We start from the raw sequence: 17,848 nt of genomic DNA on the forward strand, positions 1-17,848 counted from the left end.
GGGACAACGCATCTGTAGATACCGTAGACAACACACGTTTGCTCGACAGTTTATGAACAGGTCATAAAGCGAAAGCAAGAGGACCAAGAGAGCGAGACAGAGACAAAGAGAAATGGATGGAGAGGAACAGAGATATAATGTATACGAACATTTATGGTCCTGTTTGTATATTTGTTTATGTTTACAGGGCTGGGAATATCTTGTCAAAAGGGGTTTTAGTACTCGAGTACGTGCGCAATATCGTAGTATTTCATAGTTTCAGCACACTGGAACACAATAAATACATTTTTACCACAGTGTTGCAACAGAAAACTTGTTCTCGATAACGAGAATCCGAAGAGATGTCTCTCTGCCTCATTCCAAATTGTTTTTTTGACGAAATAACAGTTATTCCACGATGGAAGCTTCCAGCCAGGTATTTCTTGTCACATCTGTTCTGCGTGTGACACGTGACAGTGCCCTGAGAACGTGCAGTTTGCCTCCAAGAAGACCAAGGAACACATGTAAATGTCTTTTTGTCTTGAAAGAAGACCGACAATTTTCATCCAATAATAAATAATAGCCTATAACTTGAGGGGGGAATCACTGGCCCAATATTCCAGAGGACAAGGGTCAATATTTGAAAGTAGGGATGGGGAGCTGAAGAGGGCGTCATTGGCCTGGAGGCACACAGTCTCTCTATCCTCCTCTCTTCCCTTAGTCTCTTGCCTTTTTTCTGTACTTTCACTTTCATTCTCACTCTCACACACAAATCACATACATAAGACAATAATAGACAGCATAGTCTACATCCTTTCATCTTTCGACGATTGTTAAAACTGATCTCAAACATTTTTTCGAGTGACGCCTTTGCAGTCATTTCGGGACGATTTTTTCAGAGCAAATACAGAGCGGAATATATTTCCATTGTACTCTAAAATTTGGTACTTTTTAAAAAGGCAAGTAAACAGACAACCAAATAAATAAAAAAAAAACCTGTTTTGCAGCGTGGGAATTGTTTCACCTGCCGCTAAATGAAAAGGTGCGACTGTTTCGGCGAGACTGATGACCCTTGAAGCATCTTCATCACCGTTAACTTTCTTCAGCAGTCGTCGTAAACCTATTATGGCTGGAAACTTACAGGTGTTATACAGGTGTTTTAAGTGAGAGATGTGGGTATAAAAGGTCTTCGAGGTGTTCGCTCAGAACGTTTGGTGAAAGTCGAGGATAAGAAAGATGAAACTTCTTCTGCTCATCGGCGCTGTCCTCGGTAAGGAAAATGTTATTTAGTTTTTGCATCACCGTATCGAGGGGCTTTTCTTTTTTTTATGATGATATCATACACGAGTAATGATCATTAAATCAAATTCATTGGTGTCCTGCACATTCTTTCAACGCCAACAAAACAATCACTATTCAGTTATCAAGAACGTGTTAAATTAGTTTTTGACTTGATGAAACATCTTTCTTAAAATAGTAAATCTCCGTCTACGTTCAAAATGCATTTGAAACTTGCCCCAACCACACATTTTTGAAATTACAAGTGGAAGGATGAATACAGAAGGGTGAAGTAAAAAAATTAAATATATAAAAGCCATCAAAATGCACAGAAGTATCAAAACCGAATTCCATCCCTCGCAGGGTGAATAAAAATTGTAAAATTCTTGGTTGTAGCCTAAACAATGTCTTTTATCAAACATTTCAATAAACTGAATAATATCTGAACTTAAACAACTTTTAAAAATATTTCTTTTCACTCCCTTAATCAACATAGCAAAGAAAAGGGGATCAGCATCAGCTATTGAGGCTGAGCATCTACCTGATGCAGTTATGCACAGCAAGAGGTCAAGCCTGGTCTTGACTTCATGTTGATTTACCAAAAGTTAACAGAAGTTTCATCAGATGTCTGTCTAGTCAAGTAGGGTAGCAAGGAGAGAGAATATCAGTCAGTGACACACCTGCTCACTGACGAGTTCCCGGCGATGTCTACTAACAGTCGGGTGGAGGTCTCGACATGAAGTCACACAGAAAAGCGAGGGTCCCGCTAGATCGACAGGATTCTTCTGATGAATCAGAGATCGACGGTGCATTCTGAGGGTCACCTGTAGGAAGAGGTCAACACAGTTCAAAGTTTAATAGAGAGAGTGGGGCTAAGAATTGAGAAATGTAGCATCTTCTAGTATGTGAACGTTGCACATTTTAAACGAAGGTGTCAGCACATGGACATCAAAGAAGTCTTGCTAAATTTTTGCCATTGCCTTTCTCTCGAACTCAACACCGCCCATGCCTCGTGACACATTTTCTTTTCTTTTTGCAGCCGTTATTGATAACTGTGACGCAGCGAGCCCATGGATCGTGAACGGTGAGACTGCGACTTACGGTGAGCATCCGTACATCTGCTCGCTGCAGGTTCGCTTCCTCATCTCGTACTCCCACAGCTGCGGCGCTGTCGTGTACAACAACAAAAACATCATCACAGCTGCTCACTGCGTCGACTCCTCTGGGTACGTTTTCCTTGATGTATAAATCACCTTTTTTGACAACTATTGTTGTTAGAATACTGTTTACAGATCACCTGACAACGCTAAGTGCATCTGCCGACCAGATAACAGAGCAGGGATGTCTGGGTAGATATATGTATATAATAATAATAATTATAGATATCGAAAGAAAATAAAAACATGCTTCTTTGTTTTATGTTATAGCGCTGGGTGATTTATTATATACGTGGTTCAGTAAATATTTGGTCCTTCTCACGATTATTTTTTCTTCTTGTCTGCTTCTCTGTATATCGGCTCGTCCTCTTGTTCACTGTATGTAGAATTCACAATGAAGTACTATAAAGATACGGACATTTACAAATTTTGTTCTACAGATCTCGTCGTGTCCAGTGTGGCCTGCACCGCCTCAACAACGCCGACGACTACCAGGTGACAGTTACCGTCAACAGATGCAAAGTGGTAAGTAACACGCTGTAGAAGGGCGAATATCCAAAAACATCAATGTTTACCCAAATCCAAAGAGTTTAAAAAAATTCCTAAAAGAATACGATTATAACTGAGCTACATGCTTGAAGCGGAAATCGACTCAGTGAGACTCACTTGAGTTTGTATGAAAAACTGAAACAGAAAAAAATTATCAAAGAAACCTTCACGGAAACCAAAGTTATCACCTTTTCATTTACTTATTGTTCCCCATCGTCTGCAAGCAAAATCTAATAAAGTAATGCTTATTTGTGCCAACAAACATGATATCAGAACTTAACAGTTTTTTTAAAATATGAAAACCTCACTTATTGTGTTTATTTGAGTACTAAGCGGCTCCGAAGAACGTCAGACATTTTGACTACCTTGATAATTGACCATTCTGTCATTCCAGCACGAGAACTGGAACTCCAACGGTGATGGCTACCCCAACGATATCGCCATCTGCGAACTGGCAACACCACTCACATTCAATGACTACGTCTCCCCCATCGAGATCGACGATGGCTCAGCCTCGTGGGCCGGTCAGGACTGCACATTGTCGGGCTGGGGCAGGACTGTAGGTCGGTATAATATTCTCTTTTATATGACCTCACTGGTTTCTGTTCACACTCCTTAACTGGCTTTTAGCCTGTGCCGATAATTTATAGGATGGTGAATAGTCAGAAATAAAGCACGACAGCAGGTGAGGGTCAAGCAGTGATGTGTAAAACTGATGTTGCGGGTCCTTATGTGACAGGTGGAGGAAGCTTGCCCAACTACTTGCAGAAGGTTAACATAACGAAGATCACCAACAACAGATGCTCTCAACTCTGGCAGTCGGTCACCGGCGCCTCCATCTTTGACTCACACATCTGCTTCTTCGATGAGGTTGGCCAGGACAAGAGCGCCTGCAATGTAAGCGTCTTCTTGCGGTCCCAAACTCCGGCTCAAAAAGCAATCATAAACAAAAATAACTAAATAACGACAATAATTTCTGACTGCTATATTATTTTTGTTGATTCTAAAAGACTCTATTTTTTAAATGTTAGGAAGTATCAATATTTTTCATTTCTTCATAATTTCTATGACCTCATGTTCTGCTCTTCCTTTTGGCATGGCGTTCAATTCCTTGGGGCTAGCTTTTTTTTGATTGGGTGCTTTGTGCAATAGGTAACCTCTGGTTATTCTCTCTTTGCCAGGGAGACAGCGGCGGTCCGGTGAGATGCAGCAGAAACGGAAAGAAAGTGCTGACTGGGCTTACCTCTTGGGGCATCAGCACGTGTAGTGGAGCCTACCCGAGTGTCTACACCCGAGTATCCAAGTATTCCAGTTGGCTTGCGGCCAACGCCTACCCATAAACTCCTAAAACTGAGCAGAGAGGCGTTTCTTCGACCTACAACTTCCGGTTTCAGCTTTCAGTATCAGCACTGATTTTTCAGGAGATGATGATGTCTACCCTTAACTTACAGAAATCAGACGTAGTGTCTTTTCCTTTACCGCTGCCTGTTGTTTTTTGTTTGGTTTACTCCATGTTTTCAACGTCGGAATAAAATCCTTTCACGGCATCGGGATGTATATCTGATAAATGGAAGGAAAGATTGAGTTTAAGTGCATTTATCTACATGTTTGGGTGTTGTGTTGTGTTTATATATATATAATGTGTGCGTTGTGTTGTGTGCAAGTATAGATATTAAATAAGTGTAACTTTATTTCTTTATGTGACTTGCTATCAGGGAAGTAAATTTCAATGTTGTGTAGTTGCTGCATTATAATACATTTCCCTTAGTGTTCGACTAGATAAAACAAGATTTGTTTCCTTTCAAAAATTGAACAATGTAAAACATTAAATGCCTTCTAAAACATTCGTCTAAACAATTTACAGGCAACCGTTCGAAAAACAGTCGGTTTAACGTTTTCACATCTCGGGATATATTCACATATCATGTTTGCTTCAATACGAACTTTTATTCGTCTGCCGCTCCTAACCACAAACTAATTCTCTTGTGCTTCACACTTATATCAACATAACAATGGCAGTCCTGGACAAAAAGTTTGGCTTTAAGTACACTCAAGGATGAGGCCCGCGCAATAAACATTTTATCTGAAGCACGTGATAAAAGTAAACTATACCCTTTCATTAAAGCAAACTTTCAAATTTTAATTTGTGGCAGGGGGTAAGGAGAACTTATCATCTAAGATGATGAAGCAGCAAGTAATCTTTATTTCCAATATAGCAGTGAGCTGTGTGCCCTTTGACCCGCAGCAACAAAGGTACACACTTCTTACAATGGCTGGGTAAATATTGTAAGTGTAGTACTCAAGTATTCCATCTGCCGATGAAAGGAACCGAAACGATTGTTCAGGCGAGAGTGATCAACACATAAACACATAAATTCTGTCTCCAGCGGTCGTCGTAAACCTGTTAGGACTGGAGACCTCATGTACCTGAAGGGAGGGGTGTGGGTATAAAAAAACCTGAGAGGTGTGAATTTAAACGTTTGGTGAAAGTCGAGGATAAGAATGATGAAACTTCTTCTCCTCGTCGGCGCTGTCGTCGGTAAGAGGATTTTTATTTCGTTTTTCCATCATCGTGAAGTCTGGTTGTAAAGGTTGTGTTTACCGGCCAGTTGTACAGGTTGTGGGTGTGCTAGCCAGGTGTGAAGGTTGGGCAGGCTGGCCAGTTGTAACGGTTGAGTGCTCTGTCGCGCAATGGATAACTCTTTTGAACAGCAGTCGACCACACCCGATTACAACACTCACTGCATGTCCATTCAACAAATCAGTAATATATATATATGAACAAAAGAATGTAATTTAACGGGAAGATGCAATAAAACAGTACATAGATACAGAAGTAGTTTTTTCTTTCTTATTTCTTTAGTTCTTTCTTTTTTCATTTTGTCCTTTAATTTTTCGTTTTTTCTTGAGTGGTTACTTGTTTTTGACGACTTTATTAGATTCTGATGTGCTTAACCTTTCTTTCCCAGGCTGGGTAGAGGGAGAGTGTTGAATATACAAATATTCTCGATCACAGGGACAGGGTGTTTATTGACATATGTGAAAGAACCTGTATCGCTATGTACGGTAGTTTGTGCACACATGCGAATGTGAGCAGATTGTTATGTTCGGGCACACGCAGTCACTGGCTATCAACTAAAATAAAATGCCTCACGATGTGTGGTTTTTGGTTTTACGACTAACCTCTTCTTAACCTTTCTCAGTGATCGTATCCAGAAATGTTTCACATTTTGAATTTATTTTGACAGAAAAGTCACACTTTTATAACCCTTTGTCACTTTCGTTTGAGAGGATAAATGTCTTTAAATAAAAATTTAAAGTTAGAGTGCGAGAGGACAGGCAGTCAGGCAGTCAGGCCAGCTGGCAGGCAGGCAGTAAGGCAGGCAGGCAGACAAACAAACAAAAATAGACTGTCCCGACACTTCTTTCCGAAATTAATGCTCTGAAAGTTTCTCTTCGCAAAAATAAATAAATAAATAAATAAATAAATAAATAAATAAATAAATAACACATTTTGAACTAAGGAGTCAGTGTATAGTCCGAAATCATAATTTTATGGGCCTCGGTTGTATTTATCTGAGCAGACCGATTGATTTATTATTAAAGCAGTCCAACAACCCCTTTGTGCGAAAAATCTCGCTCTTCTAACAAAACTTTGCACGCGCCGTGGACTTTTTGTTTCTTGAAGCTGTAGCTGACCTCGGTGATGCGGCCAGCATGCGCATCGCGCGCGACGTAAAGACGACGTTGAGTGAACACCCGTACGTCTGCTCGCTGCAGCTTGGTTTCATCACCACGTACTCGCACACCTGCGGCGCCGTCGTGTACAACAACAAAACCATCATCACAGCTGCTCACTGCGTCGATAGCCCTGGGTAAGTTCTTAAAAACGTTTGAAAATCACAGGTTTCCATGTATGTTTGCTGTTAGAATAATATTTATAAATTATTTGAAAGTAAATCCACCCTTGCCTACCCACAACTGTCCAGTAGAAATGGATGCTTGATTGATAAAGGGAGGTAGGGGCTACATGAAAAAAGGACTGGGTTCTGTCTTTTACACTCGCTAGACACGGAGACTTACTAGTTCATGGCAACTAGTTTATGGAGTATTGAAGTTTACTTGTTGTATAAACTATCTCCTCTTCATGTTTCTATTTTATTATTCTAGAAATGTGCTTTTAAATTATGGGTTTTTTTTATAGAATTCTTAGTCATGCTTTTTGTGTGTGGTATGATCATAAGATGTTAATCATATGGAGTGTAAAGAGGTGAATACGGTTGATACAGATACGCATACGGAGTTTAGTCAGCCCCTCTCACAGAACGTGAAAAATGGGATATAGATTGATATAAATATAGAAACATTTCCCCCAAAAAACAAACAAAAAAAACAAAAAAACAAACAAACAAACAAACAAACAAAAAAGCCAAAAAAAAAAAAACCAAACAAACAAAACAAACAAAACAAACAAAAAACCCAAACGAAAGCGAAAACAATGTATGCCGAAATAAAAGCAAGAGAATATAATTTAAAAAGCATTGCTAGAGTTTACGATAAACGTGATTCAATCAACATTCTATTCTCCTCATGAGAACTTGTACACTTGGTAGATAGAAAGCACGTGGTTACACACGATATCTGTATTCACTCAAAAGCATGGCACTGCAAACCTCCGGCCATTAACAAATTTTGTTCTGCAGAACTCGTCGTGTTCAGTGTGGTCTGCACCGCATCAACGACCAGAACGACTTCCAGGCCACAGTTGCCATCAACAGGTGCAAAGTGGTAAGTAACGCAGACCCCAGGGTGGGCAAAAAAAAAAAAAAGTGATCAAAATTTTTAACTTCTCCTTCAGCTTAAAGGACAATATCGGAGCTAAGGTGTTCTAAGCACTTCTAAATAATGTCAGGTGTTTTGACGGTCTTCATTGTCCTGTCATTCCAGCACGAGCACTCGAACCCAGACGGAGCCGGCTACCCGAACGACCTCGCCGTTTGCGAACTGGCCACGCCGCTCACCTTCAACGATTACGTCTCCGCCATCGACATCGACATCGACACAGCCTCGTCGGCCCGTCAGGACTGCAAACTGTCGGGCTGGGGCAAGAACGTAGGTCAGTGTTCTTTATCTATTATCAACGTCACTATTACATTTACTTTTTGATTTTTTCCGTTTATGGACACTAGTTACTAGCAGTGCTTGATCATTCTGATTCTAAAACATGGACAATGCTTTGGCTTCATCACACGAACATCAGGCAAAACATTCTCTAGATCACGTTAGTGGAGTAATCATTTACAAACCTGATTCTCAAAAAAAAAAAAAAAAAAAAAAAAAAAAAAATCACATCAAGACAAATAAAAACACAATCCAAAAGTCAAAAGAAAAATCAAAGAGAAACAAAAGCTCAACAAAAATAAAGAAAATAAACAATAATTTAGCGAAACACATAAATTAATATCAGATGAACATAATCTGTGACTTTTGTACCATTTTATTAATGATAATAAGACATCAGTGTGTAAATTCAAAATCACAAATTTACAAACGTTTCTCAGAAATAAAAAGCAAAACCTCCCAACTTAACATACAAACAAGTTTTACAAACAAGCCCGCAAAACCAAACAAACTCAACAAACCTTCATAAAAACAAAACAAAAATTACATTAGCTGAAGACAACGAATTTAATGGACAAATCTGACTCTATCACGAACTTGTATTACTGAACTGCTGGCAGACGATATTTTTCCAGTTAACTACTAAAACGAGGCATGATACTACAAAGCTTCCGGTTTAGTCATATTCATTGTTACGGCTCGCCGAGACTAACAGCGGAGAACTTCGCAAGAGACTAAGCGTTGGTCTTGGCAGACAGACAGCAGTCTACCTATACACGTCCATGATTCTATGAAATGTATGTGCCAATAATTTCCCCTTTAGCGCGAAGCAAGAAATGAAACACGAAAGCAGGTGAGGATCAAGCAAAGCGTCTGTTGTGTAAAACCGATATTGTGGGTCCTTGTGTGACAGATGTGGGAAGCCTGCCCCACCACCTGCAGACGGTCAGCATGACGGAGATCACCAACAGCAGATGCTGGACGCTCTGGCAGTCGGTTCGTGGCGCCGCCATCTACGACACAAACATCTGCTTCTTCGATGAGCCAGGCCAGGAGAAGCAAGCCTGCAGGGTAAGGTCTTCACGTGGATCCAAAATTATTTTTCTACAGCAGCCATCCATTCAGAAACCTCCAAACCATCCTTCATGGTTGACTGTATCAATAATTTATTTTAATGTTTGCTAATTAAAAAAAAAATTGTTAGAGGGTGGAAATCTGCTTGTGGATGCATGATATAAAGTCGTTTTCTTACATAAATGGTGTCTGGAATATCGCCGTTTGTTTGTTTCTGACCTCGTGATTTGTTGCCAGGGAGACAGCGGCGGTCCAGTGCGGTGTAGCAGAGATGGACGGAATGTACTGACTGGTATTACCTCATGGGGTATCAGTACGTGCTCTGACGACTACCCCAGTGTCTACACACGGGTGTCCAAGTATGCCGACTGGCTCCAGACCAACGCCTATGCCTAAGTTTTAAAAATGGTGTCAGTAGCGAATGTTCCATCAGAGACAGAAGGTTCCAGCTTTTAGTGTAAGCTGTTGACCACCCTTAGCCTTCAGTAATAACATGTACTTTCGTGATCTGTACCACTGGCTACTTTTTTCATGTTTTAACATGAGAATAAACACTTTTTACAACCTCACGACCTATTCTATGATCAAAAGGAGAGAATGAGTATCGGCGCATTTATCCCTCTATGTATGCTTGTGCATGTTGTGCTGTGTTGTACACACGTGTACATATTAATTACGTGTATTTGTATTGATGTACGAACTGTTCTGTCTGGATGTAACAAATAATTTCTGTGGATTCTATATCAAGGATTGTATTGTAACACCCAATAAAATAATACTCGTTAGATACCTGCAGGATCTGTGTAATAAAAATAGAAATTATTTTCAGACTCTGCCCAATGCTTTCACCTAGAAATTATTCTGTATCAATTAAGAGGATTAAAGCTGACGAAAGAATAATAATTAAACAAGTTATTATCATTTTGAGCACTAAGCGAACAGAATACTTTCAAACATAGTTTAATGGTGTTGATTAATTATTCATTCAGTCACCCAGCCAGTCAGCCAGCCATGACGGTCAGATTATGTCAGATCCATGACGGTCAGATTATGTTGATCTACCTTTCTATCAGCTAGTTTCTATCAGCTGACCACAACAGGGTACACAAAACCCCAGAGAGCTATGGTCGCTTGACGAGCTTAAAAAAACCAAAGTCAAGAAGAAACACAAGATAGTAAAAAGAAAATGAATAAAAGAAATGCTTATGCTCTGAGTGTAACCAAAGCATACAATCTTACCGGTTTATGCCTAGAATATGGCTAAACTTTAATTTAAAAATGTGGTCGCATTTTTTCATTTTCACCTAGTCGCTTGTTACCCCCTCCAGCACTCACATAACATACTGACATGCCTTCTAATAATAATAATAATAATAATAATAATAATAATAATAATAATAATAATAATAATAATAATACAAGGTTTACATAGAGAACTTTCCCACACAGAGGCGAGCTCTTGGCTTTTGGTTTTCATCTACAGCTTTCTACTGTCCAGTCGACGGCCCGCCTCCTCTGTCTACTGCTATAACGGTTTCTTTAAAAATCCACAAACTCACCAAGCTAACAACTTTTTTCTCCTTAGGAAAAAAAACTAAGAAGGAAAACACTTTTGAAATAAAACAAGTTGCCAGCAGCGATAACAATCGTAAATATGTAATTATTATCGCCGTCGATGTTACTATACAGGTCGTAAGAATCACCTATGACGATGAACCTGCCGTGAAAGATATTTAAATTTTTGTCCTATAAGTGCTCATTTTACCTACCGAGAGCAAAGAAACGTACATATTTAAACAGATAATCCTAAGTTTGTAAAAAAGAGATTACCACTTACGAATATCATTACTCTTTTAAACACCTGTTGTACAAGACGGAAAGAACAAAAGCAACAAACAAAAAATATATGTGTACGGTATATTTAAGGCGTTTAAATTAAAGAACCCCCCCCCAGCCTCCAACCAGCCACACATGGTAGATGTGTGTGTGTGTAGATGTGTGTGTGTGTGTGTGTGTGTGGGCGGTGTAGGGGATAATTTTTACCCTCCACACGTCCAAGCTTTACAGTGTGTATCAGACAGCTGTTCCCTTTTGTCCCTCTCTCCAGTCATAAAGTAGTAATCAATCCTTTAAATGCAAGCCCAGGTGGAAAATTATATATTTTATATATGCGGCTGCATTCTTCAAATATGTGGCTTAAGTTCATCGTATGACAAATTCCCCAAATTAGAGTGAAAATCTCTACTTTGTTTATGACTAATGAATCGCCGTTCCTGTGTGGGTCGAGGGAAGAAGTCACGACTTCTGTTTTCGTAACGACACAAAGTAAATATTGCTTAGGCAATGCTTACGTAGCATATGTCTAAGTCCTCATTTGCAATTTAGGATAATTCATGCTTTCATTTCTAAACAAAAACAAAAGGTCCGTTTCATTTTGCAATAAACTAATGTCAACACTGTTTTGTTAATTAGCCAGTAACTTTGTGCTTAATTTAATGTTTGATTAAGCATAGTGTCTCTGGGTTTGCTTTACCTAAGGTCAGTACCAGTATTGTTCTCAAAGACTCCTGTAACCAAAGCTGTAGACTTCTTAGCAGCCAATGTGCAGTTCAAAGAGGTAACCTTGAGTCACATAACAGAATAAAAAAAAAAACAAAAAAAACAAGCATCATTCATGGATATGTTGAATACTCGAAAAATGACACTTAAACGGTACAAATAACAGTTTTTATATTTTGTGTAATTTATCAGGTGAGTATTAGAGTGGTTCCATTGTTAAAGCTTCTAAAATATATTCATAACGGCTTATAAGGGGAAGGGGAACAGAAACATAGGTAACTTGTAAATTAACAAGAATGCCCAGAGAGCTGTTGAATAGGAAAGAATGACCCTAGGTACATCTAGAAAAACGCCTTTACAATCGAAACACGACATGTGTTTGTAATACAAGTGCCCGCTGGTCGTGCAGATTACACAGTCGTCGGGTATAAATACCCCGATGTATCCATAGCCAAAGTAGCAACCTCACAGGCTCGGTCGCCACCAAAATGAAGGTCTTTGTGCTTCTTCTCGCCCTGGGTAAGACAACGATTGTTCTTATTGACAAATTAGTTATATTACTGGTAGTTATATTCTTTTATCTTACGTAAATGCTTACTTCTCTTTATCTTTGACTTGCATAGGCCACTAGAAGGTGCTGTAGTCATGAAATGGAGATAAAACTGTCTCCGATACATATGTGGAGTTCACGTTCTTAAGATACCCGGGGGTCAAAGCGATGGACCGGAAGTAGCTATAGATTGGAAGAAGCGCAGTGTTCTCTAACGGCAACAGGAAAAACTTAAAAAAAGGAATGAGGGGTGTGGCGAGGTAGCCAAGAGGTCGAAAAAAAAATGAAATCTAAATTATTTCTCCTTAATAAACGATCTTAAAGAAAAACCGTTTAATTCCTATTTGCATTTTTGCTCGTGTGTGTGTGTTTAACAGTCTTCGCAAGCGCAGAGGACGTCGACAACCTGATTGTCGGCGGCAGCGCTGCCACGTATGGCGACCACCCGTACATGTGCTCCTACCAGGTTCTGAGTGGAGGGTCGTGGTTCCACATCTGCGGCTGCATTCTGTACAACACCCGCTCGGCCCTCACCGCTGCCCACTGCGTTGGCTCCTACACGTAAGAGTGCTCATTCACTTCCGGTAAAGGAGTCCGCTTGAACAGATACACCCTATTCCCATGTGTTGTCCAGTTCTAGGAACGATATCCTCCAGTTGTCACTCCCACATCCAAACCTACGTGGCTTTGTATATCCGGGTATTTTCTGTTTTGATGGCAGCACCACAAGAGTGCAGCTGGGATCACACGTGCTGTCGAGGACAGACACCTACCAGGTGGAGAGAAGCGTCAGCAAGTATACTTCGGTGAGCAGGTTCCTTCTGTGGTGTTTCTTTCTGTTCATTCAGGCTTATTTGCCTGCTTCATGTAACGGTCTTGCCAAAGCTGTAGTCAACATAGGAGAACTTATCAAGAACGTTTTTGTAAGAGATCAGTCTAACAATTATTCTTTTTCTCAATTTACACAGCAAAACATCTTCAACATATGCCCTCATAAATGTACAAGATATAAATAAATATGTCCAATAATAATAATAACGCTATTTTTTTCTTTCTTGAGCTCACTGCTAAATATGCTTTACAAATTCTACTATAATCAACCTCGCTTCAGTATAATTACAACTAATTAGTAAATATATATATTTTTTTATTTCCTATAGTTTAGTTTCCTCATGTCTACTATAAATGTATATAATATAAGTGTGTGAAATGGTACGTCACAGCACCCCAGCTACAGTGGCAGCGCTGCCGGTTACCCCAATGACATCGCCGTCTTGGAGTGGACCTCTCCTGTCACCATGAACAACTACGTCAGAGGCGCCACGTTGGACGACGGGTCCGCCAGCTGGGCTGGTCAGAACTGCGAGCTGATTGGCTGGGGCAGACTGACTGGTGAGTGGAGTCTTGTGAGATAGAGAAGGGTAATACTGGTTAGAAAAAAAAAGGACATGAGATCAGTTGCAATAGTGTGAAGGCGATCACACTTGATAACGAATGACGGTTTATAGATAGCAGTCAGTCAGGTGTAAATGTCATACTAGCTTTAAGAGAGTTTTTTTTAGCACAAAGGAGCATGATAATAGGAATAAAGAACAATTTGCCGATGGCACTGTCCTCAGGTGGCGGATCATCCGCTGACACTCTGCAGAAGCTGACCATTGGCAAGATCACCAACGCTGACTGCAGCAGCCGCTGGTCAGGTGTCTCTGGTGCCACCATCAACGCCAACCACATCTGCTTCTACACTGGAACTGGCAAGAGTGCCTGCAATGTAAGTCTGTCCTTTTTGTGCATTTTGAACAAAATTTTGAATAGTTGTAATTTTCAGTTCTTGTTCTTGTTATTTGGTTCCTCTCTGCGGTTTTCTGTATTTGATTTTATTCTTCTTTAGCACTGTTGTTTATTGTTTTATACTTTATATGTTATTTGTTTTGCTGTCCCTCGTATCCTGTCCATGTTCTTGTTCTTGTTCTTGGGCACTAAGAGCATGCTCCTTTATTATTATTATTCTTAGAGAAAGTAAGAAAATGTTTTCATTTACTTTGCTTCATAATGACGTCACATCCTCAAATCCGTTGACAGGGTGACAGTGGCGGCCCCGCTGCCTGCTTCAGGAACGGCTCTCGCGTCATCGTGGGTGTCACCTCTTGGGGTATTGGAACGTGCAACGGCTCGTACCCGAGTGTATACACCCGCATCTCCAAGTACCGCTCATGGATCACATCCACCGCACCATCGTCTTAGGCAGTTGTCATCGCTGGACCGTTTGTGTGGCTGGCAGCTGACCGAAGGCTATCGTCTTCTGAACTCTTTGACTGTCCTTTACAGTTAAGACGAATGGCGGAGGCCATCCTTTGTGTGGTAACGCTGTTAGGTTTCAGCATGAAATAAAAGAAACACAAGGCCATTACTTTTGTTTGTTTTTGTATGAGCTCTGAGGCAGTTGGCGGTGAAAAATCTATCTACCTGTGGAAAAGTGGTGTCTCTTCTCCTAAACAGCTTAAGGGTCCTGTAACCTGCATTTTTTTGGGCTTTGATTTGTTGTGATTTTAAAGCCATTGTTTTGACCTGTACCTTTGATGAGGGCGTCCTCATCATTGTGCTGGGCTGTTTACTTACCTTCATTTGTTCTGGACAGTCTTCTTTGTTTGTACTTGTCCTTACTACGAAGGACGTTATCTCCAAGCAGTGCAAGCAAAATGTTTTAACATTTTAATGCATTTTCTCTCTGCTTGGAATCTCCTGACGATTTTAGTTATGTTCTTGATTACTGATCGATCGATTATGCTTTTGATAAATGACTACAATCTTGATCTGAAGTGGTCTGAGAACAGTAGAGCATCTTCCGTTAAACCAATCCTGGCATTGCATTAACCTATATATCTATGTGTCGTTATTTATAAGGCGCTATCAGCTTGTCAGTAAGGCTGTGACATGGCGCTGTTTGGCAGCTTTTAGATTAAAGAAGGTCTATAGGTTTAAAAATTAACTCAAATAAGAGAGGTTTTTGATTGGCAAATGCACTAGAATACAGTAAACACATCTGTCAAAAATATGCCACACATCATAGGCAAGAAAGTGTGTAGTGAAAATATACATGGCTTTAATTTTGTGCTAACAAAACACCTAGTTAAGATTAAACCATACACAAAATGCACATTTACATGCCTACACAGAAAACTTTTTCTGGCAAGAGTCTGCGATATTTAATTAATGATTGCTTTGGCAGAGTCAGACCACATGATGAACCCTTACCAGAGAGGATAACTTTTTGTCTTCATGGGAAGACAAACTCCAGAGATTATAACTTCATATGCTTATGCCCCACTTGTACACTCAAGGAATTATGGTGAATGAAATAAGCATAGCATGCATTTTGTTCACCTGACATATGATTGTGCTGATTGCAATTTGCTTCTCTGGCATGCAATCTTATGATTTTACAAAAATAAAATGTTGTTAAAAACTATTATTATTTATGAAAGAAATTTTAAGAACATGTGCCACACACAAATATACATCATAACCAGAAATGATTACACAATAAAAGTGAAACTATTTCAGCCATAGGGGATTGTACAGCAATAAAGCTAATGCAAGAAGTTAGTACATAACTAGTAAGGGTAATGGTGTCATATATATATATACACCATATATATATATATACCAACTGTGTGGCCATATCTATATCTGTTTCACTTTCACTGGCTAAAGATATCACTGGATCAAATTGATCATCAATAAAATCTTCAAATTCACTAAAATTAGAATTGTCAACATCATCTTTACTATTTTCATCCAAATTATATTCAGTCTGTAAATATTTTCTCGATGATGTCGCTGAGATTTCTGGTGTCTGCTGGTTCAAACTGTTATTTGACTGTGTTATTTGACTAAAACTTCGAGCACCTTCTCCACAGGACTGTGAATCGTGATTATTTGTATCGGTGTGTATTAAATATCTCTGTCTTTCTTCTTTCAGTTCCACCAACTCTGTTTCTACAATCTTATTCACCCCTCTCCGCTTCGTCCAGTAGGACGACATGATTTCAACTGTCAGTGTGTTAGATTATGTACGCTCGCATTTTTCAAATAGAAACTTTTTTTTTGACAAATCACACCTAACAAGCATACATGAAATTAGTGGTGCACTAAAACACTGTATATAACGTTTTATAAGAACCTGCAAACGACAAAAGATGACAAACTTGTTTTATCGCACAGACACGTACAGCTACAGAGAAAATGTCGCGCCGCGTGGCATCATGGGAGTGATCCAACAAGAAGAATAACAAATATTTAGTTTTGCCGCATAGACCGCAATGATTTTAAAATCTCACACCCAGCGATAAGACAAATATAACAAAGTCTTTAAAAATATTTTTTGTGAGAATTGTGAATAACTTAATTTTAACGTTTGAAATGTTTATAATACATTAATGTAATATTTTATTTAAATAATATTTTCCTAACATTTTAAAATGCTTGCAAAGTGTTTCAGTATTTAAATGTTTATTTGGTAAATGTTTCTAAAATTTTTCATCTATATTACAATCATGCTAGCGTTTTTTAAAATGTTTATAAAATGTTTAAATTCTATCTGGGAAGCAGGCTTTAGAAGGGATCATAGCATAATAGACCATATATTTTTTATGGCACCTATTCAGAAGTTAAACAACTAGTTAAGCACAAAAATATATGTAGCATTTATTGACTTCCAGAGAGCTTTTGATACAGCCACCAGAGAAAACATCTGGACTGTATAACAGGAAAAAAGTATCAAAACTATGAATGAAGCTTTTAATGCCAGAGTAAGGGTAACTCCCTTCATTCTCTTTATTTAATAATGATTAAACCAATGAAATTGTGTAAAATGGACAACATGACATATACAACTCGCTCCTGACCTGATGCATCTGTTTTATTGTTTGCAGATGATATTGCTTTGTTCTGTGATACAATTGTAGGTCTCCAAAACCAGAGTATTATCATGTGAATTATTGCCAAGAAATCACACCTTGTAGTAAATATAAATAATTCAAGTGTAAGGGCTTTAAAAAGTGGGGGTTTTATTGCAAAAAGAGAAAACTTGTTATGTGATAAAAGACAACTTCAAATTGTCAACATGTACAAATATCTGGGCCTACTTTTGTCCACGCGCTGTTTTCACCCATGCACTTCAAGATTTTTCTTCTAAAGATCACGTTGGTGTATAGGTATACTCAAAGTACTTTGCTCTTATCAAAGTCAATGTTTTCGCTGTTTGAAGCTCAAATCCAAAATATACTATTACATAACTCTGAGGTATGGGGTCTGAATGCAGACATAGTTAAAAATGTCCATTTGTTCATAATGAAGAAACTCCTGATTATGTCACGACACCGCGAAGTCTCTCACTTACTTCCTTTTAAACACACGGGGCTAGATAAATACGTGCTCTTTCACAGAAATAAAAAATTACTTGTCTTAACGAATCTGTCTACTTTTACAAAACAAAACAAAATGACACACACATGTATATAGATAAATAAGAAAGTGTTAACTGCGTTCTATAACCTTTCTTGCAACAGCTATTCCAGTC

General features: G+C 39.1%; 2 protein-coding genes across 2 annotated transcripts; both read left to right on the forward strand.

Moving 5' to 3' along the window:
• The first annotated feature begins 1,169 nt into the window (after positions 1-1,169).
• On the forward strand, positions 1,170-9,569 carry LOC112561542 (transmembrane protease serine 9-like). Its single transcript, XM_025234098.1, has 11 exons — positions 1,170-1,249; positions 2,297-2,483; positions 2,855-2,939; positions 3,358-3,526; positions 3,703-3,860; positions 4,145-4,301; positions 6,652-6,838; positions 7,667-7,751; positions 7,911-8,079; positions 8,998-9,155; positions 9,396-9,569. The coding sequence occupies exons 1-11, from the start codon at positions 1,216-1,218 to the stop codon at positions 9,552-9,554; spliced, it is 1,548 nt and encodes a 515-aa protein (XP_025089883.1). The 5' UTR covers positions 1,170-1,215; the 3' UTR covers positions 9,555-9,569.
• Positions 9,570-12,117: 2,548 nt separating this feature from the next.
• Positions 12,118-14,674, forward strand: LOC112563167 (chymotrypsin-like serine proteinase). Its single transcript, XM_025236933.1, has 6 exons — positions 12,118-12,236; positions 12,645-12,828; positions 12,989-13,073; positions 13,491-13,659; positions 13,887-14,038; positions 14,350-14,674. The coding sequence occupies exons 1-6, from the start codon at positions 12,206-12,208 to the stop codon at positions 14,509-14,511; spliced, it is 783 nt and encodes a 260-aa protein (XP_025092718.1). The 5' UTR covers positions 12,118-12,205; the 3' UTR covers positions 14,512-14,674.
• The last annotated feature ends 3,174 nt before the right edge of the window (positions 14,675-17,848 follow it).

This window comes from Pomacea canaliculata, linkage group LG4 (assembly GCF_003073045.1).
Source record: "Pomacea canaliculata isolate SZHN2017 linkage group LG4, ASM307304v1, whole genome shotgun sequence".
Classification (NCBI taxonomy): domain Eukaryota; kingdom Metazoa; phylum Mollusca; class Gastropoda; order Architaenioglossa; family Ampullariidae; genus Pomacea; species Pomacea canaliculata.